The 20,524-nt window shown below is 41.4% G+C and overlaps 7 protein-coding genes across 7 annotated transcripts; 5 read left to right on the plus strand and 2 right to left on the minus strand.

Annotated features, from left to right (window-relative positions):
• Window positions 1-6: 6 nt before the first annotated feature.
• BCR41DRAFT_392865 (hypothetical protein) lies at window positions 7-496 on the minus strand (the record flags this gene model as incomplete). Its single annotated transcript, XM_022028511.1, has 2 exons — window positions 7-276; window positions 386-496. The coding sequence occupies 2 exons, from the start codon at window positions 494-496 to the stop codon at window positions 7-9; spliced, it is 381 nt and encodes a 126-aa protein (XP_021885256.1).
• A 1,727-nt stretch (window positions 497-2,223) lies between these two features.
• Window positions 2,224-3,656, minus strand: BCR41DRAFT_367847 (hypothetical protein; the record flags this gene model as incomplete). Its single annotated transcript, XM_022026341.1, has 2 exons — window positions 2,224-2,284; window positions 2,434-3,656. 2 exons carry the CDS (start codon window positions 3,654-3,656, stop codon window positions 2,224-2,226), a joined length of 1,284 nt encoding a protein of 427 aa, XP_021885257.1.
• A 2,160-nt stretch (window positions 3,657-5,816) lies between these two features.
• BCR41DRAFT_346938 (hypothetical protein) lies at window positions 5,817-10,616 on the plus strand. The gene is made up of 8 exons (XM_022022990.1): window positions 5,817-6,757; window positions 7,043-7,209; window positions 7,318-8,159; window positions 8,256-8,416; window positions 8,538-8,721; window positions 8,862-9,025; window positions 9,125-9,695; window positions 9,828-10,616. The coding sequence occupies exons 1-8, from the start codon at window positions 6,053-6,055 to the stop codon at window positions 10,523-10,525; spliced, it is 3,492 nt and encodes a 1,163-aa protein (XP_021885258.1). The 5' UTR covers window positions 5,817-6,052; the 3' UTR covers window positions 10,526-10,616.
• A 772-nt stretch (window positions 10,617-11,388) lies between these two features.
• BCR41DRAFT_157299 (Bromodomain-containing protein) lies at window positions 11,389-14,695 on the plus strand. Its single transcript, XM_022019625.1, has 10 exons — window positions 11,389-11,658; window positions 11,849-11,951; window positions 12,249-12,383; window positions 12,519-12,578; window positions 12,680-12,738; window positions 12,837-12,906; window positions 13,005-13,166; window positions 13,314-13,434; window positions 13,538-13,619; window positions 13,757-14,695. The coding sequence occupies exons 1-10, from the start codon at window positions 11,528-11,530 to the stop codon at window positions 14,565-14,567; spliced, it is 1,734 nt and encodes a 577-aa protein (XP_021885259.1). The 5' UTR covers window positions 11,389-11,527; the 3' UTR covers window positions 14,568-14,695.
• BCR41DRAFT_346942 (hypothetical protein) lies at window positions 14,447-15,984 on the plus strand. Its single transcript, XM_022022991.1, has one exon. The coding sequence runs from the start codon at window positions 14,823-14,825 to the stop codon at window positions 15,954-15,956; it is 1,134 nt and encodes a 377-aa protein (XP_021885260.1). The 5' UTR covers window positions 14,447-14,822; the 3' UTR covers window positions 15,957-15,984.
• A 1,772-nt stretch (window positions 15,985-17,756) lies between these two features.
• Window positions 17,757-18,812, plus strand: BCR41DRAFT_346944 (hypothetical protein). Its single transcript, XM_022022992.1, has one exon. It carries the CDS (start codon window positions 17,809-17,811, stop codon window positions 18,685-18,687), a length of 879 nt encoding a protein of 292 aa, XP_021885261.1. The 5' UTR covers window positions 17,757-17,808; the 3' UTR covers window positions 18,688-18,812.
• Window positions 18,813-19,089: 277 nt separating this feature from the next.
• BCR41DRAFT_346945 (hypothetical protein) lies at window positions 19,090-20,257 on the plus strand. Its single transcript, XM_022022993.1, has one exon. It carries the CDS (start codon window positions 19,251-19,253, stop codon window positions 20,154-20,156), a length of 906 nt encoding a protein of 301 aa, XP_021885262.1. The 5' UTR covers window positions 19,090-19,250; the 3' UTR covers window positions 20,157-20,257.
• The last annotated feature ends 267 nt before the right edge of the window (window positions 20,258-20,524 follow it).

Below are 20,524 nucleotides of genomic sequence, written 5' to 3' on the forward strand. Positions count from 1 at the left end.
TTGTGCCTAGTGTCTTGCGCGCTTTGCAGCCGGAGCAGGCGACTCTTCCGTGGGCTTGTACTTTGCAGGTCTCCCTTGCCTCTCAATTTGTGCAAGACCGATTCTTGCGATGTTTTCCGCTTCTACTGCGTCACGGCCGAAGAATACCTTACATGTCCAGCAATATTTAGAGCGAGGGTACACCGCTTCTAAAAAGCTATCGCAGAGAAGTCGGGGACAGCGGGCGCTGGTGTAAAATTCGTGCGCCCCTACAGCGAAGTGTCCTCGTGCTTTGACCTAAGCGCTTCAAATGGCAGTCATTTATCAGCAAGGGTTCTATGGCTCTCCAGCTTTTTCTTATTTTTTTAAAAAAAAGCCATATCTGTGTGACAAGGTGTCTCGTTACTGCAGTGTGCTTGCTGGGAACTCCTTTACTACTTTCAAAGGACCCTAGGCCGACGACACTCGCTGTACCGCGTAGTCGAACGTAGCTCGTTGAGCCTTTCGTAAGTCCCATTTTTTTTAGGTGTCATCTGGACTCGTAGAACTCTTGAAGCACATCCAAATTCTTTGATCCTGTCTGTGTCTAGGACTCCTCGTTCATCCATTGAAAGCACTCATTGTACGTATCCCTTCCAAATACAGGGATGGCGCTCTCAACCTCAATCATTCCTTTTTCACGCTTCCTTTTGTTCAGCAGGTGATTGAAGTGGAGGACGGGAAGGTACAGGAACCTACTTCTCACCTTTAACGTTTGCCGCAAGTTAGGGTTGTAAGGGTCCAGCGAGGAAAACGTAAGGGCGTTAGCAATACCAGGATCGCACCCAACAATGGTTGTGGAGTTTGCGGATGGGCATCGCTCTGGTTCGTTGAATGTGAGCTCAACGTATTCAAGCAGTTTGGAGCTCCTCTTAATCGAACGACTCGAATTATCTAGAGATCTGTAACTTAAGGGCGTCATTCGAACCCATTTGAGTTCGATATGTTCGAATCGATTAGGAGCACTGCCCGTACGCTATCGCCATGGACATGGACGTGGACAAAGACATGAACAAACGGCTCAAATTCGACCAACTGCTGTCCCTAGCGAAGCGTTGTAAGCGTTTAGTTTTTAAACTGTCTTGCAATACATCGCTTACGATATCTGGATACTAATGAAGAGAGTTTTGGCTTTGCAACTGGGATGTTGTCCTTGATGATCTGACAGAGCTTTGATGCTGGCCCGCCAGGAGCCTTGAGCACTTCTTTCTGACCCCAGCCTCTATTCGTTTATTCTTCCAAAAGCGCTCGAACAGCATTTCCAGAGATTCCAAGTAAAGGGACGCTTCATCATTGGATTGCAACTGGCGGAGGGTTGAGAACAAAGAGCTTTTGAAGGAGTGAGAGCATTGGAAGGATAATTTACAAAACTAAAGGTACCGAATAGGACATGAACCTTTACAGTATTCAGTTTATGATTAAACGGATATATGGTTACCTCAATTAAAGACCACCATCCCATATCCCCTGCGCATGTTTTTTTGTGGCTGCTTGCGGCACATCTGTTTATCAACAACCTATTCCTACTCGCTATAGCCTCATCAAATAACATCGCCTTCTTCTTAGCGGAATAACGCCTCACAGTGGACGTGCTCTTTCGTAAGGCACTACTTTGGTCCCTACACACACTTCTTTAAGTGTTTGATAATGGTCTCTTCCTTAACGCTCGGAGTAGAGACACGCACCATTACTACTTGTCTGTCGCAAGGCAGTTATTTATTTAAGCCAAACAATTTCTCTTAAATACTCCTACACTATTTCGGTGATCAAACTAGTAAAGTAATCAAAAGAGTCAATGTTGTGCGTTTTCTAACAGTGCCAAGGCCTCTTGGTTGTCGATCAAGGCACCCTTATTTATAGAGAGTCAAAGCCGTGTTGGTCTTGAGTGCCCCTAACAGTGCCGAAGCTCCTTCGTCCCCAATTAAGTAGTTGTGCCTCAAGTCCAAACTGGTCAAAGTTCTGTTAGTCTTGAGTGCCCCTGCCAGCGCCAGAGCTCCTTTAGTCCCAATCGAGTTGTATTTTAAGTCCAAAGCGGTCAAAGTGGTATTAACCTTGAGCGCCTCCGATAGTATCACAGCTCTTTCATTTCCAACTGAGTTGTTCCCCAAGACCAAAGTAGCCAAAGCTGTGTTAGCTTTGAGTAAATTTATAAGTGCTTGAAATTCACTGGCTCCAATCGATCGAAAGCTCATCTCAAAGGACAACTTATGAAGTTGTGGAAGATGTGGCGGTCTTTTGGGTCGTAAAGTGAGGAGTCTTGTAAGATCTGAAGTTAGAACAATATGAATTAATTTCATCTTGCAGAATTCTATGATGCGGACAAGTATTTCATATCGCATAGATGGTGGAAGTGGCTCCCCGCTGACATTTTCTTGAAGCCTTCCAAGTCCAAGTCGAAGAATCGATACATTTGACACCTTTAAGATATTCTCAAATGCTTCAAGATCAGACTCGGCCCAATCCCAGTCAAATGTGATGTCCAACTCGTAAACACGTCCTGCATTGGTTAGGACATTGAAGAATTCTTCAGCTCTGGCTTTGGATCCCAGTTTGATAACCAGTTTGCCAAGGTGGGAGTCGTATTTGGCATTATTCATTTTCACTACATCTTCAAACGCTTTCTGCCTTTTTTCCTTATACATCGAACGATAGTGGTTGTGACAAACCCATTTGACATAGCCTGTTTCGGTCGTGACCCTGTACAGGTTACCAAGGTCCTTGTTCCCATCTGTAATCCGAAAAGATGTGCCCAGCTGTCGGAGTTCAGTTTTTTTGAGCCCTTCAAAGTCATTAATTGTGCTGATCTTGTTCAAGGCCGGATACTTCTTGGAGAGCGCTTGTAAATAGTCGATTGAATAGTCAATACCGGCATCGATTAAACTTGGGTCTGGTGCCAGAGAATCAGGTAAGGCCATTCCCAGCTTGAGCCAATGTAAGAGGATGAGCATGTACTTTCCATACTTGCGAAAGAACCCTGTGCAGTCTCGAACTTCATATCCATCATGTCTAGCAATGTGGATTTGACCCGGGTTAGGTTTGTTGGCCATCGCGGTGTAGTCTCCACATTCACATAAGAAATGGACGCGGAACTTGTTCCCCAAGAGTTTTACTGGGTCCCACTTGGTGCAATTAAGAGGCAAAATTATAAACAAACGAGGAAATGGGCATTCATGAAGCTCAAAATCCTGAGTGAGGATAGAATGAGCATGCTTTTGATGCATGGTAAGGTTGTTTAAGGCCTGGGCTTGCATTTCATCGTCCTTCTTCTTAGTCTCCATTTCACCACCCTTCTTCCTAGCCTCCAATCGTAGTTTAAGCATCTCGTCTTGTATTTTGAGCATTTCACCATCCTTCTCTTTGGATTTCAATAGCATATTAATTATCTCGTCGTCCTTTTCCTTGAGCTCCAATTGCAGATTAGCTATCTTTTCGTTAATCATCTTGCTGTCCTTCACTTTGGCTTCCAGTAGATTAATCTTGGCATCCTTCTCGCTGGCTTCCATCAACAGATTAATTATCCTGTCATCCTTTTCTTTGGCTTCCACTAAATTGGTCATCTTGTTGTCCTTCTCTTTGGCTTCCAGCAGGCTAATCTTGGCATCTTTCTCGCTGGCCTCCAATAGCAATTCCGCAATCATTGCAAGGTTAGAGTTGATCGTCTCGATTTGAGCGTTGTCGGGAGTAGTAAGAAATGAATTGAGGCATTGAATCAAGTTCGATAATGGCAAAAGAGGATCCTGTGTAGTCAGATTTACCGACTTTCTCAAAGCAGGTAAACGGATGGCGGCGTTGCTGTTACTTTTACTACTGCCTTTGCCGTTGCTGCTGCTTTTGATGCTATTGCTACTAGTGTTGCTGCTGCTGCTGTTGGTATTGGTATTGGTGTTGGCATTGGTGTTGCTGGACCGTGGCACTCCTGTAACGACGTCCAAGATCTTGTAAGGATAGTATGCAATGCGTGGAGGTTCGATTCTAATAAGGAGAGAGACACCAAATTTAGCTCCTTCATCTTTTTTTTCAGAGACAATAACAATTGATAAGGCGCACCATAATCAACAAAGTACCTGTTGCCATTAGGGTCTACAAGGAATGGGATGGGAAGTTCACCCAACTTGAATCGCATTGCATCTGGAAACACATCTCGAATGTCTTGCAAACTTATGTAGTAGGACGAGTTGTCATTGCCTGAAAATTTGGAAGCATTCCTGACGCAAACTGTTTCGATGACGCCGGCTCTTCGGAATTGTTGGTATTGAAGCTTCATCATTTCGATGGATGATGAGAGAATGAAGACTTCCTTACTTCTCTTTTGGCCGATGTCTTTTTTTTTTTTTTTTTTTTTTTTTTCAACTTCGCCACTTGGAGTGACAGGAGTGAGAGAGTACAAATTACAAACAGTAATACAGATTAGATGCGGCTTAACAAAGTTGCTGTGCTAATTAACTAGTCTTGCTTGATCGACTGGTCGCATTTTCATCTAAAGGTTTAAACTGCACATTTACAGCCTGGTTGAAGGTGAAGTGGCCTTTGTTGGGATGCTGCATCTATCATGACCACCCATAATACTTTTTCCTGCAATAGTTGGAAATATAAAAAGTACGCCTTGAACTATTGATATGAGCAGCATAGTCGTACTCAGCGTACTGGACTTGAGAGATCACTCAACGGTTATGGTAGAAATCTCAGTTAGTCAGTGGTACGGCGGCAGGCGTCAAAAGAAGAAGAGAAGTTGTACACAGCATCCTTCAAAGATCAATAGGGTAATTGTTATCATTGATCAGAAACCCAACGAATAAACAAGCGCTCGACCAGAACCATCCCAACCAAAGAAAAAAAAGAACATTATCAGATTAAGTCACTAATCCATGCAGTGTCGAGTATGATTCCCATTCAAGAGCACCAGTTTTTCACCGTTTTCAGAACAGAAAGCGTTTTTATCAGATTGGGTCTGGTTCACAGCAACAACGTGATGCATTCGTTTAAAAGTAATTTAGACACAACATATTAAAGGCCACAATGACGTATATTTTGCTCTTAATTGGTCCCCCTTTTTTCTCTTCTTGTTTCTTTCTTTCTTTCACACCCCAGTTGAACAACCACTCGCCTATTATTGTTATGACGTATGTGGCTACTAACTAATCCAGGGGAAGAATGAACATTACATTCACTTACAGTACATGGTCATTCAGATCTCTGATGCGGCTCGCAATGCCATGGCCATCACCTTTGTGTTTGATATTTTATCTGTATCTTTTCATGTTCAGCTTGACCAATCCTGATCACGAAATTAATAAAATCCAATAAACGCGAAGAATGTCGCGCGCTATTCAAACAGATTGCATGTGTTGCTTAATTGCATGCGTATTTGTGTATCTGTGAACACGTACATGTTTTCTGCCTCAAACAAGGACATGTTCTTTATATGCTTAAAGAATGAGAAGATATTGGGTTGCAGAGTTTGATCAATAGACTCGAGGCGTTGTAAATAATAGACATTTGACTCGAGGCGTTATAAATAATAAACATTTGTTTCCTTTAAAATAACGTAAGGAAAGAGAAACAGAAAGAGAAAGAAAAGAGAGAATTGGATGATAGGAGGAAAAAGAAGAAGAAGAAGAAGAAGAAAAGAAAAAAGGTGTGATTGATCAATCATTTACTTAGGTCTTTGATATGTGTTTCTTTTACTTTCTTTTACACGACACATTTCACATTAATCATTTCGTCGCCGAAGTAAGCGCAAACATTCCATTTTTCGCACAAAGTCGATTTCCATTCGCTACTTTTATTTCCACCCACCCGAATAGTCCTCAAATGCATGTCCCAGTGTCTACCGCTGACTGTTCTTCCCTCTGTTGCTCACCAACATTCACTATCGGCAGTCCCCTCCACAAGCTGTGTCTATTTAAAAAAGACTTCTTTTTTTTAAACTACTTCTGCTAACACTTCGTTTGGTCTTTGCATACACTCCCTCACTCACCTATACAGCATAAACATATCGTGCCTCTTCCAGTCCGCTGGCGCTGGCATACAGCAAATGCCTTTTCCTATCCCTTCTAATGACCTCATGGCCACTGCCATGGGTGGTCCATTACTCTCAACCACATCCAGTAATGTCTCATCCAACAATTTAACATTAGCTTCTGCTGTGGCTACTACTTCTGCCAAAGCTAAAAAAGATGTCCGGGCAGGCTCTGGCACAGGCACTGTCCGAATCTTTTATTCTCTCAAAGAAAATCCAAATGCCATCATCTCATACACTGACCTGATCCGTCAAGAGCAGAAACGTCAACGCATGATTCAAGTTCAGTCGTCGTCTTTGCCATCTAAAAACAATGTCACACCCAATATAGCAAACTCAGCTCCGTCAACGCCCCTCAAAAATCAAAAGACCAAAGAGGGTGGCGCTACTACTACTCAACCATCACCATCAGTATCAGCCATGGATATCGATCCACCAGAAGGTGAAGAAGCTCTTGGAGATGTGGAAGCTGATAGTGAGGCGGAAGACGACGACGAGGCAGACGAAGACGAAGACGAAAATGAAAATGAAGATGATGCTGAGGCTGAGGAGGAGGAGGGCGACGAGGATCCGGATGAGGAAGAGAATGATGACGACGATCTTGACTCTGCAAGACGTGGGCCAAAAGACTTTTTGGATTCCCTCACTGAAAAATATGCCGGTCTAGAAGAAGGAAATGAAGGCGAAGACGAAGACGAGGACGAGGACGAGGATGACAAGGTAAGGGAGGATGTTCACATGGTTAATCTCAAATTGCTCATTAATATGATTTAAACGATCATATTATATTACATTGTATGCTATCTTTCTTCTTTTTACTACACATTTTTCAAAAAAAGAGTTTGAAAGTGCATGGTCACACGCGATATATTTGATCAATGAATGTGTCAGTGCACTCGCAACGTCGAGTACAGTACGCCAGCCGACAACAAATCCTAATTAAAGAATGATCTATCATTCATTAGATCTAAATCAACACGTGCTTTGTATTTCTGTTCCATATAGGGACGTGTCTACAAGCGATCAAGTAGATGGGATACAGAACACTACGACATTGAAGACGAATTTATCGATGATAGCGAGATGATGCTCGAATCCATCGGTATGGTACGGCCCAAAGTTGAAGGGTTTTTTGCGTACCGTGGCCCTGTAGAAACCACCACAGAGGATCCGTAAGTGAAGTAGCTTCGTTTATGGGATGTAGAGAATAGACAGCACCACGCTTGATTTCATTAATATGACTAACATTGACTTGTCTTTTATTTTTCACATGAGAGTAGCGATTCATCTGATGCGGGACTACGCACAAGAAAGGCAGGAAAGAGAAAAACAGCAGCTGGTGCTTCACCATTGAGCACTGTCAAAACCAACGCATCGAAATCAGCAAAGGGATCTAGCTTGGCTATCATGGAGAATGCCAACGATTCGACATCAGAGATGAGTGAAATGGATGAGAAGCCTAAAACTAGCAAAGCATCGTCCTCGGGTTCAGGACTAGCAAATTCTTCTACCGTCCCAGCTGATATTACAGGGGGTGAAGGAGGTATGAGCAGCGTGACAACGACTCCGACCAAGAAAAAGACAAACCTTTCAAAATCTAAGGCTTTAGCGAAGGAAACATCGAAAGATGGGACGGAAGCAAATAAAGATTCTGATAAGGAGTCAAAAGCTGGATCTAATAAGAAAACAAAGTCAAAGTTGCCGAAAGCCACCACCAGTTCGACATTAGCAGCAACTTCTGTTACTCCTATTGTTCGAGTGGATTCGCCTCCGCCTCTTGATGGGGTCCAAGATAATGGAGACAACTCAAGTCCGCCACTTCCGATGTCTCGCTCAGCATCTCCATCTAGATCGAAAGGGAAATTAAAGGCACCAGCAGCAATGGATACGGATTCTTGTAATGCTGAAGGTTCTGTCGAGCTTGCTGGGTCACAAGAAAGCTCTTCTGGACAGAATGTATCGGAATCACAACTAGTAAAGCCGGAATCTTTGCAGGAATCGGTCACATCCACTTCAGAAGTAACTGAGCAAAGCACCCAGTCGACGGGATCAAAGGCTTTGGAGCCCCTCAATGAAATGGTACAGGAGGCATACAACATTGTTGCTGACCTTGCTAGGAAAGGTAAAGAAGAGGCTTTATTGCTTACTGTATGGAAAGTATCACACAATCTGAAGCCATAGTCGCCCATGCTTATTACTTTTTGTTGCGCACCTTTAGAAACCTGGGAGCACAAGTCAAAGTTCCCTCCGCACATCAAGGAGCCTCTCTGGAATTGCGCAAAAATCGCTCTTCGAACACGATCGAGCGGATATATGCTCAAGGATGATTTCTTTCTCCATCTTCAAGAGGTTTTCCCTTATAATAAATTTACGCTCCGGGTAATAATAATTATAATTTCATTAATCTTGTATATTTTGTGAATATAAATGATGAGAGTCCAAGAAATGGATCACACGGATTAAAAAGCTAATTTCTCTTGTACAATGAAATCCGTATTAGAAACTCATTTATAAGCAAGTATTGCCAGAGTGGATAGCAGAGCTGGAGGAAGAAAAGACTAAAGCCATGGAGCAATTCTCAAAACGCGTAAAGATGATTTCTAAGGCTTACAATTTGACCGACATTGAAAACGCTCCATCAGATAAAGACGGCGATGGGGATACCAACATGAATGGGGAAGAAGGTAAAGACAAAAAATGATTATCAGGAAGTTCTTTTGAAGATATTCATTGAATTATGCTTCATTGGGCCTATTGATTCGCATTTTTTATTTTATTTTTCTTTAATTTATTTATTTATGAATTTATTTGGACAAATTTTTAGTCAAACGGAAATTCCCTTGGACTCAAGACCTTAGGATGCTACTATGGGAGACTATGGAAAAAATCATGGAGATTTACTACGCGAGGCAGGAGCTCAGGACTGTCGACGATAGTGTGCCTGCACAAAACACAGACTCGAAGACTCGGAAGGATACTTATCAACTGGTACGTGTGTAGGACAGCCCCGCAAGGAACCGTCTTTGAAGACAGAGGCTCATTGGAAGACATGAATAGCAACTCACCTCATATTGCATTATGCTTTAGCTTTTACAATCATTTCCTGTTGGCTGGATGACATCGTATGAAATCTCGCGTCAATATAGCCAGCTGAAGGAAAAAGTACAGAAACAAGGAAAGAAACCAGATGATTCTGCCAACAACGGAGTACCCATTGGAAAACCCAAGCCCATACTTTCAGGGAATTCAGGACCAAGATCGTCCATTCACACCACTGCTGCGCGAAGTGCAATCCCATCGTCATCTACGGGTGCTACTGCTGATACAACGGTGAGTCCTTCTACTGTGGCGTCGACAGGATCGAGCTCTGCCCAGAACCTCACATCACCAACAACGGAGCTAGGATCTCCCTCAGCACCTGCGCCGGGATCATTGGCAGTCTCTGCAGCAACGGTTGGACTTGACGGACCCATTGAAAACCATCGTATGTCTAGCCCATCCAGATCACCCTTGATAACACACCGCCCTATTCAAGTGCCCGAGGCTGTCAGTCCAGTGCCCCAACATTCTCGATCTCAGCATGGCCCGTTTGCGGGAGGTCCAGCATCCAGCTCTAGTTCGAACGATATTAGCAAAAAAAGAAAGAATCTTGATGAAGGTAGGGTGATTTTTACATTACAATCTATTACAATTGAGATAGGACGTTACATTAAGAATGCTTTTTTTTTTTCTTTCTTTCTTTCTTTCTTTCTTTCTTTCTTTCTTTCTTTCTTATCTTGCTTGCTTTCAGCCTCGATCTCAATGTATGGAAGTGGATCAAGTCATGATCCTTTGTTCATTGATGAATCAGGATATGATGAGTCTCTTAATCGTCGTGGTTATCGACAGAATAGTGGGAGCCTTACAGACTATGTACGGCCCTCCTCGTCTAGTCCGTCCATAAGTTCGATTGGACAGCCGATGTATGCTGTTCCGAATGAGAGTACTAAAAAGAAGAAGGTTGCAGATCAAAGACATGCAGTTTTATCTAGTTCCAATCATCGTGGATTGAGTACATCGTACTATCAAGAGTATACGGACTATCCGGAATATAAAGAGTATTCAGAGTATCAGGACTATCCTGGATCTAGAGAGTCATCTATATATCAGTCGCAGCGCCACCCTGCATCGCCACCTCAGAATTACCCAGGACATGGATCACTTGGCTATCCTGGTTCACGGGCTCAACATTCACATTATCAGCATGAAGTGCCGCCAGATCCCTATTATCATCGGCATGTTTCATCTCCAGGGTCTTCACCAGGAGGAGGAGGAGGAGGAGGAGGAGGAGGAGGTTATTCTTCATCGGCACATCCGACTAGTGCATCAAGAGCTATGCAGCATCAACAGCAACAAGGGTCTTCATTAGGGAGTCCATCGAGTGGATCTGCATCGAAGGCAATGTCGATGAACAACCTCTTGCACCATCCTTCACATCATACGCGCTGAAGATGGGATTGAGGAAAATGACAACAACCCTTTTGCATTAAACACGATCAATAGTTTTTGATTTATTTAGGCATCTTGTAAGATATTCTCTCATTTAAAGAAAAAGAAAAAGAAAAAGAAAGATTGAATCAATATATTTGATGTGTACGACATGTTGAAGGATGAAAGATGGCTGGTTGTAAAAAAAAGAAAAAAAAGATTTTTTTAAATCCTCGTAAAACAACGTGAAGGATAATGTCCTAAAAGGGTATTCTAGGAAACGCGCAGAAATTTAAAGTTGTTAGTTATTTCCTTGGGAAGACAACAGTAAAAAAAAAGAAAAAAAAAAAAATAATGAATAAAAAGCCTTTTATTAAGCAAGGGTTCAATCCCGCAATCTATCGACCTTCCAGACGTTACTTGCTTTAGAGATAAAAGTAAAAACACACACATTTATGCAAGTGTGTTGCCTTTCTTTCCAAAAAGGATTTTTTTTCTTTTTTTTACTTTCCACGTTGCGTTGTCTGACCTTCTTTTGCACATCAACGGAACAAAGTATATACCACAGATTCGTCTTTGCTTTGTTAATCGAAATAACAATTAAAGAGACTAAACAAAGCAGCTTTGTTCCCCTTTTTCTCTTTGTCTTTTTCCTTATCCTTCCTTTTCCTCTTTTGTCTTTTTCTTTTTCTTTTTCTTTTTTTTTTAAATCTTTTATTACTCCATTTATTCCTTCCTTAAGCATCGTTAGGAGCTGATTAGTAATTTCACCATAGAAAACAAGAAAACAAGAAAACCAAAAAAAGGAAAAAAAAAAAAAAAAGTGATTCTCTCAACACCTGATCAAAAGAAAAAGAAAAAGAAAAAGAAAAAGAAAAAGAAAAAGAGTGTTGTCTGATCTTGTCTCCACATTCGACCAAACTCAATCTCATTTCACTGGGTGCTCACCATTTCCTTATTGCCAACAACTTTATATTCGTGTTCAACAGATTTAACAAAGAACACCGTAAAAAGAAACACATAATGCCGCCCACGCGGAAGAAGAGCACGACAGCCAAAGGCACAGCTTCGATTGTAGAGGGACTCTCATTTGACAACAAAGAGGAGACCATGGCAGAGATCCTTGGCAGATTAGAGAACCTTAAAGACAAAAGGTACTAATTGCCACCAGTCGCTTCGACCTCCTTCCTCACACCCTCCACATTCAAAAAGAAAAACAGAAAGGAAATGTTTTTGGACGATCTCTCCGAACAATGTGGACTCTTGGGCCCTAGGACTATACACAGGCCATCTCACACTCTTTTTTTTTTTTTTTTTTTTTTTTTTTGTTGTGGTTCTACATAGTGGTCGGTCTATATCAGAACTGTTTCTGACCCTGCCAGAGCAGGAGGACTACCCTGATTATTACATGATCATCAAGTCTCCAATTGCATTCGACATGATTAGGGTATGTCTTCATTCTTGTGCATTTGCAATTGCTTTGTTCCCCCACTCTCTCCCCTTTTCTCTTTTTATTTTTTTTTATAGTTTTTACGTGTTTTATGCCATATCTTTCTTGCCCTTTTCAAACCATGAGCTGCATTCCTATTACTATCATTACTACCATGATTATTAAACGGTGGTTATGCCCTCCTATGATTGTCACAACCTGATTTTTACTGCATCGAAAAGTGTTGTGGAGTAAAAAAAAAAAAAAGTGTTGTACAAGCTTTTGAAATTCTAATGCACTTTCTGTGTGATTTAGGACCGTTTGAAAGCTGGACAATATGCAGGCGACAATCTGGATGACTTTGGCAAGGATCTGAAGACGATGATCAGCAATGCCAAAACTTATAACCGCGAAGGCTCAATGGTTTATAGAGATGCCACAGTACTCGAGGTAACAATAAAAATGAAAAATAAAATTGATAAACGGATATATACTCTAATTACAACGAGTGGCAAAACTAAATTATCCTCCGTTCTTTTTTTTTTTTTTTTCCTTTTCTTTCTTTCTTTGTTTCTTTGTCAATAGAGTTATATTGATGCTGTCATAAAAGCATTAAAGGGTGACAGTTCTCATATTAAAATAGAGGTACAAATGTTCAAGTCTCCAACACCACGGTGCTCTCTTTCACTTTTCTTGTTTAATTAATATCTAACTAGGCAACAACATCATTTCATGTTACTTTTTAGTTTTCGCCAGAGTTTTGCCAACGTGTCTTGGACACAATCAAGTATCACGAGGATAAAGAGTAAGTCGTATTCAAATATAGCCATTGTCACCAAGCTTCATATGCGTACATCTTTTATCTCCTTGACATCTTATTCGCTGTATGGTCATTATGTGTAGTGGACGACAAGTGGCCGAACTATTTATGGAGTTACCGAGCAAGGACGACTATCCGGATTATTATGATGAGGTATAGCCACAATAAATGAGACTATCACCCGTTGGTTTTTAATGACGGTCCTCTACCCTTCTAGGTATTAATCAATCCATGTGCCTATATTGAAATAGATTTCTAAACCAATTGCGATCAACATCATTGAGGAAAAAATTGCTCGGGGCGAGTATACGAAAATGGAGCTGTTTGAGAAGGATATGAACCAAATGTTTGACAACGCAAAGATCTATAACGCAGAGGGCTCAGAGGTTTATTCGGATGCAGAAACATTGCAGGTGAGCTAACAGTTTCTTTTTTCCTTTCAATATATCGATATATGTAATAGCATGATAGTATCTCTTATTTCTGCTAACTCTCTACATGAATTTTTTTTTTTTATTTTTTTTTTATTATTATTATTTTATTTTATTTTATTTTTCTAGCATTTATTTTGGAAAACTATCGGTAAAAACGGTCGTGGGCGTCATATGAAGGGAAAGGTGCAACGGAAGCACAACACATTGCTACCAGAGATTGTTCATCAAGGCGAGACTTATAGAGTTGGTATGCATTGTTTATTTCAGGCTTGCTTGGACGATATATAGATTAATGATCGTTTCAATTATTGTTTCTAACTTTTTTTCTTTTTCTTTTTCTTTTTCTGTAGGTGATTTTGTACATATCCAAAACGATGTTGAACCATCCAAACCAACTATCGGGATTATTTTTAGTATTTGGCAAGATGATAAGTATGATATGATTTATGACAACTTGACTGATATTAAGCCCTGTAACAAGTTTACTTTTTATTCATCATATCATTATTTTTTTTTTAAAAAAAAAAAAAAAAAAAAAAACCAACGTTCATTGTATTTCCTTATTATAGAGGCATCAACGGGATAGACGCAGCTTGGTTCTTAAGGCCAGAACATATTGTACATCCTTATGCGAGTCGCTTCTATCCGTCAGAGGTGGTGAAATCATCGGGAACTCATGAGCATTTGGTCAGTGACATTTTAGGACGGTGCTATGTTCTTCAGACAAAGGATTATATTCGTGGACGTCCTGTCGGTTGGAAAGAAGGCCAGTATATCTATGTTTGTGAACAACGGTACAATGAATCATACAAATCAGTCTCAAAGATAAAAAATTGGGCGAACTGTCTTCCACCCGGTCATAAACCTGGAGATATCGAACTGAAGCTTTATCCACAACCATTGGTTATAAAAAAGCTTCCTGGGGCTGCCAGGATGAATAAAACTTCCAAGAGAGGTACAAGTGAGCCAGTTTCGCGAGCTAGCTCCCCTCGGGATTATTCATCCGCATACGCAACATCCAGAGAAGCCACACAGACCCCAGAACCTGAACTTGAGCCTGAGTCTGAACCTGAACCGGAGCCTAAACCCAAACCCAAACCCAAACCCAAACTCAACCTCAATCCCAACCCCAACCCCGAGCCTGAAGCAGAACTGGAGCCAAAGCCAGAGCCTAAACCAGAACCAAAGGTGACAAAGACATCAAAGGCTATGAAACGCAAGTCAGCTCAGATGCTTGGAGAATCATCACCATCAATGGCCCCTCTAGAAAAGAAAGATACTACACCAGTCCGTTCACAACCACGGCTCTCCTCCCCACCACAACATCGATACCGCTGCAACTACTCTAATCTGTCCACTAAACTCCAGTGTGCAGCGTAAGTGGAAGGCTCTATGATAATATGATAGTATGATAGTGTTATTGGTCTACATGTTTATAAAGTTCAATGTCTTCTTACATCATATCTGGATCGTATTTGTAGAACATTCACGAGTGAAGCAGACCTTCAACAACATGTCACGGATGAACATGTGAGCACATTGTCAAATATCAATCCTGCCCCATCACTCAAGAGAGGAAGGCCCAGAAAGTCTCCATCTGATGCTGATCCGAATGCTGCGCCATCTCCTGTGCCGATGTTGGTAACAGAACCCTACCAAGCAGTGTCTACAACGATTGATCAATCTACTTATCAGCAACCTGGGTATAGTAATTATGGAGCAACAGGGCAATACCCAGCCACTACCCCATCTCGACCAACAACCCCAAGCGATGTCCTTGCTGGTCAAAACATGTATTCAAGCGCAGTATATCCAACATCATCACAACAACAACCACAACAACCACAACAACCACAACAACCACAGCAACAACCACAACATCAGTCAATGCAGTACATGCATCAGCAGCACCAACGTGGAATGTCATATTCTCAGCAAGCATATGATCAATCAATTCCATCAGGATATTCCAGGTCGCAAGGTTATGCACAAACTGTGCCTCATAGTCAAGGCTACGCATATGGACAACCTTACCCTATGCAGCAGCAGCAGCAACAACAGCATTCTCCTAATCAACCATACGCCTTCAATCAGACGCAGTACTACCAGCAGAGCTATGCATCCCAAGGATATCCTTCCCAGCAACAGAATGCATACTCTTACGCTTATTCACAACCCTATAGTGCGTCGCCTCATGGCTATCCACAGCATCAAAACTACGGTCCGGAACAACAAAACCGCCATCTATCATCCTCCGTGCCATCTGACCATCAACAACAGCTTGTTCAGCAGCAACGTCTTGTTCAACAACAACAGCTTGTGCAGCAGCAGTATTTGGCTCAACAGCAACAGCTTGTACAACAGCAGAAGCATATACAGCATTCACATCAGCACTCACCTTCACACCCTGGATACCATCAACGAGGTATCTCTCAATCCTATCCGGTGCAACCACAGCAACAACAACAGCCCTATCCATCCCAGTCACCTGTCTCTATTATTGCATCTCAGCCATATGCAAGTGTGAATCCACCATATCAACAACAGGCCTATCTTCCACCAACGTCAGTGGCATACAATAGTGGACATGGGGCATCCTTGTCGAACGCATCATCGCATGGATCGGCCTCTACACTGACCAATGCTATGGAGGGTATTGGTCTTGGTCTTTCGGGTGTGACAAATGCAGATCATGGAAGGGTTAGAACATCAATGGTGGCAGCAGATGGTACTGCTACGACGTCCACCTTTAATTCACCAACCATGTAGTGTAGTACAGCATTAAAAAAGATGTTTTAATTCCAAAAAATAAAAATAAAAAATAAAAAAAAAATAAAAAAAAAAAAAAAAAAGAGAGAGCAGGCTGGCTTGATATTTCTATTCTTAATGAATGCTGTGCTGTATGTACATGTACAATGTCAAAGCCCCATGGTTCAAAGCTGTGTCATTCTTTTAATATCGAATGTCTAAAAAAAAAAAAAAAAAAAAAAAAAAAAAAAAGACTAGTGTAACAGTCATTACCAAAGATGATGTTGAATGTTTTTGCGTAAAGAGCGTCAATTGAAGTCATTGGAACAGCCACAGCCACAGCCAAGAGTCATCACATTGGGAGTAAGCTTTCCCGAATCCCAGTGTATGAGCACAGAAGTAGAGAGAAAAAGCCCATGTAACTGAAATGGATAGATCCAATTACGAAGCATGGCACAAGTGTGTTGGCGTCATTGTTGGATGATGAGACAGTTTTTACACTCCTGCGAACGTTTACGTTAACGGATGATGCGAAATAGCCTTTTTAGACCATTCACTCTAGTACATGTACTTGGACTAGCTCAATACGGCTGTATTTTTTTTTTTTTTTGCCGTTGTAAATATCATCCTCTCCTATGAAATAAATTTTTTATATAATATCCATTCATTTAGGTTGGATTATGACTTTAAATTTTATTTTATTTTTTTACTTTCGTCATTTATTCACGATGACACCTCCGTATCTAATGCAGATGTGTCTCCCTGATGACCAAATGCTTGTCAAACAAATGATGATTATAAGAGACTTTGCTACTCCTTGGTGACAACATCTCTTTTTCAGACTATGGAAACGATATAATGATCAGAAAGCGAAGATAGTAGAGAACTAGGCATAGTATAGTAAAGTAACGTGCTGGAATGCTAGGATTAACTTTGCGCCGCTGTAGTTTATAATAAAACGCAAGCCCCTTCTCTTACCCTCTTTTTTTGCCCTGCCACTCCGCCGGCTGCTGCTCTTGTAACACCCAAGATGCGGAATTCTTTTTTACCAGAGAAAGTCAGGAAAAGTACATTAGGAGAGCATTCGTGTCTGGCTAGGCCTTGTTTGAATAACCATAAAAGGCACTTTTATCCTGCAGAGAAAAAGGCCAAAGCGAGTAATGCATTCAACAAAAATGCGAACGAGTGTTACAAATTAAAAATTAAGAAAAGTGATGAGAATATCGAGTCAAGGAAGATGGATCAAAAAATATGCGAATATGCATGAGGCATCAATGACAAACAAATAAACAAAAACCAAAAACGACGATGAATTAAGAGACCATTATTGAAAGGGATCGTCAATTTAAAAAGAAAAAACGTATTCGTTCTAGATATATCTGTCTCTATAAACTAAAACTCACACGAGCATAATAGAGCATCATTACATCTTCATGAATCTGTCCATAAAAGACCAGCCCTTTTTCACAATCACCATAAAACCTGAATAAACCAACTCTTTTTAACCTTTCTTTCTTCGGCTCTCTCTCTCTTTTTAAGCTTTTTGCCACCATCTTGCTATTGTCACACCAACCCGTCCTTTCTTCCGCATTCCATTACATCTCTTTCTTTCATCTCTCTCTATCTTTCCAACTCTCTCTCTCTCTTTCTAACTTTCTCTCTCTCTTTCTATATATCTATATATCTCTTCCCCCCCTCTTTCTTTCCTTTCTTTCTCTCTTTCTCTCTTTGTCTGCCACTCTTGTGTTTTTCTCTCATTAATATTGCCATCCATTACCTTTCTCTCCCTTTGCCATTACACATACATCTTTTTTTTTTTTTTTTTTTTTTTCTTTTTTTACATTACTATTATCATTACCAGTAGCTTCACACTATGCCATTTACATTTAGTCGTACAGAACACGCAAGACAATTGCGTGTTAAAGACCCCACACTCTGGACTCTGTTCACCATTCGCAAAATCATCTGCTTCAGTGCCATTCTATGCCTTATCCTCCAAGCCATTGGTATATTGTTGTCCGCGATGCTTGGCACAATCGCCCTTGTCACGCCCTCATTACTCTTCCTTGATCTCTGCATCATCATGGGCATGGTCGGCACCCTCTATCCTGACACGGAATTCTGGTGCCGAAGAAATAGGATCTTGGCATCGTTTACAATGACAACAGCACTCACTGCTTTCTCATATGTGTCTACTTCAGCAATCCTAAAGGACGTATATCTTCTCTCCAAAGGTGAAAAGTACCTCAGCCTCGTGGTCTGTGGGATCCATTATATGATGTGCGTCCTCTTGGCCATTGAAGGCTTTCTAACAATTCAAAAGAGGGAGGATGAAATCGAGTCTGCGCACCTCGAGCTATTGGAGCTGGGCCATGGTCAACCTCGCTGTCATCCATCGACTCAACCTACCGAGCCATCCCGGGCCTTTATCTATCAGCCAAACATCCCTCAAAGAGGTCAATTGGGAGGTCAAGGCCAAGAAGAGATTGCAAATCAGCAAGAAAAGGAGGTTCTCCCAACATATACACGCCATCAGCCTTCTGATCAGCCAAAGTTCTGTATCATTGACATGTCGAACCAGCTGCAACAACAGCAGCAACAACAAGAGCCACATTCATTACCCGCATATGAAGAATCCAGGACAGGAAGAGCTTTAGGATCAACACCTACACAACCTACACAATCTACACAATCTACACAACCTGTACCAGTAGCACAGTCGACATTTGAAGATGTACCACTACGCATGTAACTTTTAGTTTCATATCACATAAAACAGATAGCCCGTCATTCTTGTACAATATATATTTATTTAAACATCGCAATCGGTCTTTTACACCCTTTTGTACTTTTACATGTGCCCTCGCTTACATTCCGCTGATATATGACTATAGGTATTCCCGGTAACATACGAGAGGCGGTGCTCTGGTTAATAAAATGGTGGAGAAGAATAAAAGTGGATTTGCATTAGGTTGCACAGCAGCATCAGGTTTTGGGAGCAAACAAAAAAGGTTCATTTCTCATGCTCATGTCAGAGCATGTACATGTAGATAATCGTCATCTGAGGACTCAACGACAGTTCGCCCTCGTCTCCATTTTTTTTCTTTTCTTTTTTTTTTTTTTTTTTTTTTTTCTTCTTTTTTTTCTTACTTTTGAACATGTACATGTACTTTTTGTTTTTTTTCCCCCCTTCCATCGTACCCAGTTCCACCCCCTGTCTTTCCGTTACCTTAGTATTATGCAAATACTCGACGCTCAATCATAGGACTAAAAAGGACCGTTCCCAAACCACACAACCTCCTCTTCCTCCTGACAATGGAGTATCAACATAATACGCCCCTATTCCCATTGCCTGTGTGGACTCTCCAGATCCCCATGGCCTCCATCCTTGTTGTTGATTTTTTTCTTCAGATTGCTTCAGGGAGTTTGATATCAGATTCTCCAGAAGGTGATGGCGATCAGGACGACTTCAAAGACATTGATTCGAATCCAAGGACTATATTTTCGATTGTTCAAATCATCGCCATCGTTGCCACTATATGCCTCTATAGTCTTTTCATATATCCTAATACATTCAGAGATGGTTATTGTTGTATTTGCACTTGTCTTCAAAAGAGAAAAGATGATGTCCCCTCGTCTCTTTTCCCTCCTATCCTCTCTTCATCTGCGACCATAACCAGTACTCCTACCCCAGAGCAGGAGATAGGGGCAAGGGCAAAGTATAAGAGGCGCGAGAATCAGCGAATATGGATAACGTTGATGTTGGCCTCCGTCTACCTTTTTTTCGTGGTTCAAACAGCTTACGATATCTGGCGCTTTGAAGGAACAGATGGAGTGATTGGATGGGTGACCCTTTTTTTGAACCTAGTCATGGTGATGCTACTGGCCTTTGACTGTCGTTTGCAATGTCAAAACCAACAGAGGTATGATTTACAATGGCAACAACAACAACAGCAACAGCAGCAGCAACATCGGATACAGATGGACCAAGGAGACTTGCAGAATCATTACCGACATGGATATCAGCTACAGCACCGGCATCCGCATTATCCGTTGACAGAATTATGTGCCTCTGTTGGAGGTGATGCATCTCGTGCAGACACAACGATAGGAGATTTACCAAGATATGAACCTACAATCAACTCTAACAATGACGAGCGCAACAATGGAAGCGGTAGTGATAATAGTAGAAGTGGTAGAGGCAGCAACGGGGAGCATTAACGGCATCAATGACATTAATGGTGAAGACTTTAGTAACAATAGCCAGACAGAAGGACAAGCATGTTCACATCAACCTCTTGCTCTGCCATGCTATACTCCAGAATAAAATAAGAGTATAAATACCTTATCACTAATAAACTCGTCTTGTATAATGGTTGTTGCATGATTGCATGATCGCATGAAGAGCAGAAACAGAACAAAAGGAACAAAGAAAAGGAGAAGTATAAGAATACAAACAAAAGGCTGTTGTTTGTTAGTCCATCTTTCAACCACACCGACAACATTGCATACACACATAAAAAGAAGGTGCTCCTTTTGAGTACATGTATATACATGTAAGTTGGTTGTTTGTAAAAAAAAAAACTCAG

This window comes from Lobosporangium transversale (genome assembly GCF_002105155.1).
Source record: "Lobosporangium transversale strain NRRL 3116 chromosome Unknown BCR41scaffold_4, whole genome shotgun sequence".
In the NCBI taxonomy this organism is placed as follows: Eukaryota; Fungi; Mortierellomycota; class Mortierellomycetes; order Mortierellales; family Mortierellaceae; genus Lobosporangium; species Lobosporangium transversale.

Coding starts and splice junctions, on each gene's coding strand:
- BCR41DRAFT_346944 (XM_022022992.1), top strand. CDS start 17,809: ATGCCATTTACATTTAGTCGTACAGAACACGCAAGACAATTGCGTGTT.
- BCR41DRAFT_346945 (XM_022022993.1), top strand. CDS start 19,251: ATGGAGTATCAACATAATACGCCCCTATTCCCATTGCCTGTGTGGACT.
- BCR41DRAFT_346938 (XM_022022990.1), top strand. CDS start 6,053: ATGCCTTTTCCTATCCCTTCTAATGACCTCATGGCCACTGCCATGGGT. Junction 7,210..7,317: donor GAAACCACCACAGAGGATCC/GTAAGTGAAGTA, acceptor ACATGAGAGTAG/CGATTCATCTGATGCGGGAC. Junction 9,026..9,124: donor GGAAGGATACTTATCAACTG/GTACGTGTGTAG, acceptor ATTATGCTTTAG/CTTTTACAATCATTTCCTGT.
- BCR41DRAFT_346942 (XM_022022991.1), top strand. CDS start 14,823: ATGTTGGTAACAGAACCCTACCAAGCAGTGTCTACAACGATTGATCAA.
- BCR41DRAFT_157299 (XM_022019625.1), top strand. CDS start 11,528: ATGCCGCCCACGCGGAAGAAGAGCACGACAGCCAAAGGCACAGCTTCG. Junction 12,579..12,679: donor GTTCTCATATTAAAATAGAG/GTACAAATGTTC, acceptor GTTACTTTTTAG/TTTTCGCCAGAGTTTTGCCA. Junction 13,620..13,756: donor AGTATTTGGCAAGATGATAA/GTATGATATGAT, acceptor TCCTTATTATAG/AGGCATCAACGGGATAGACG.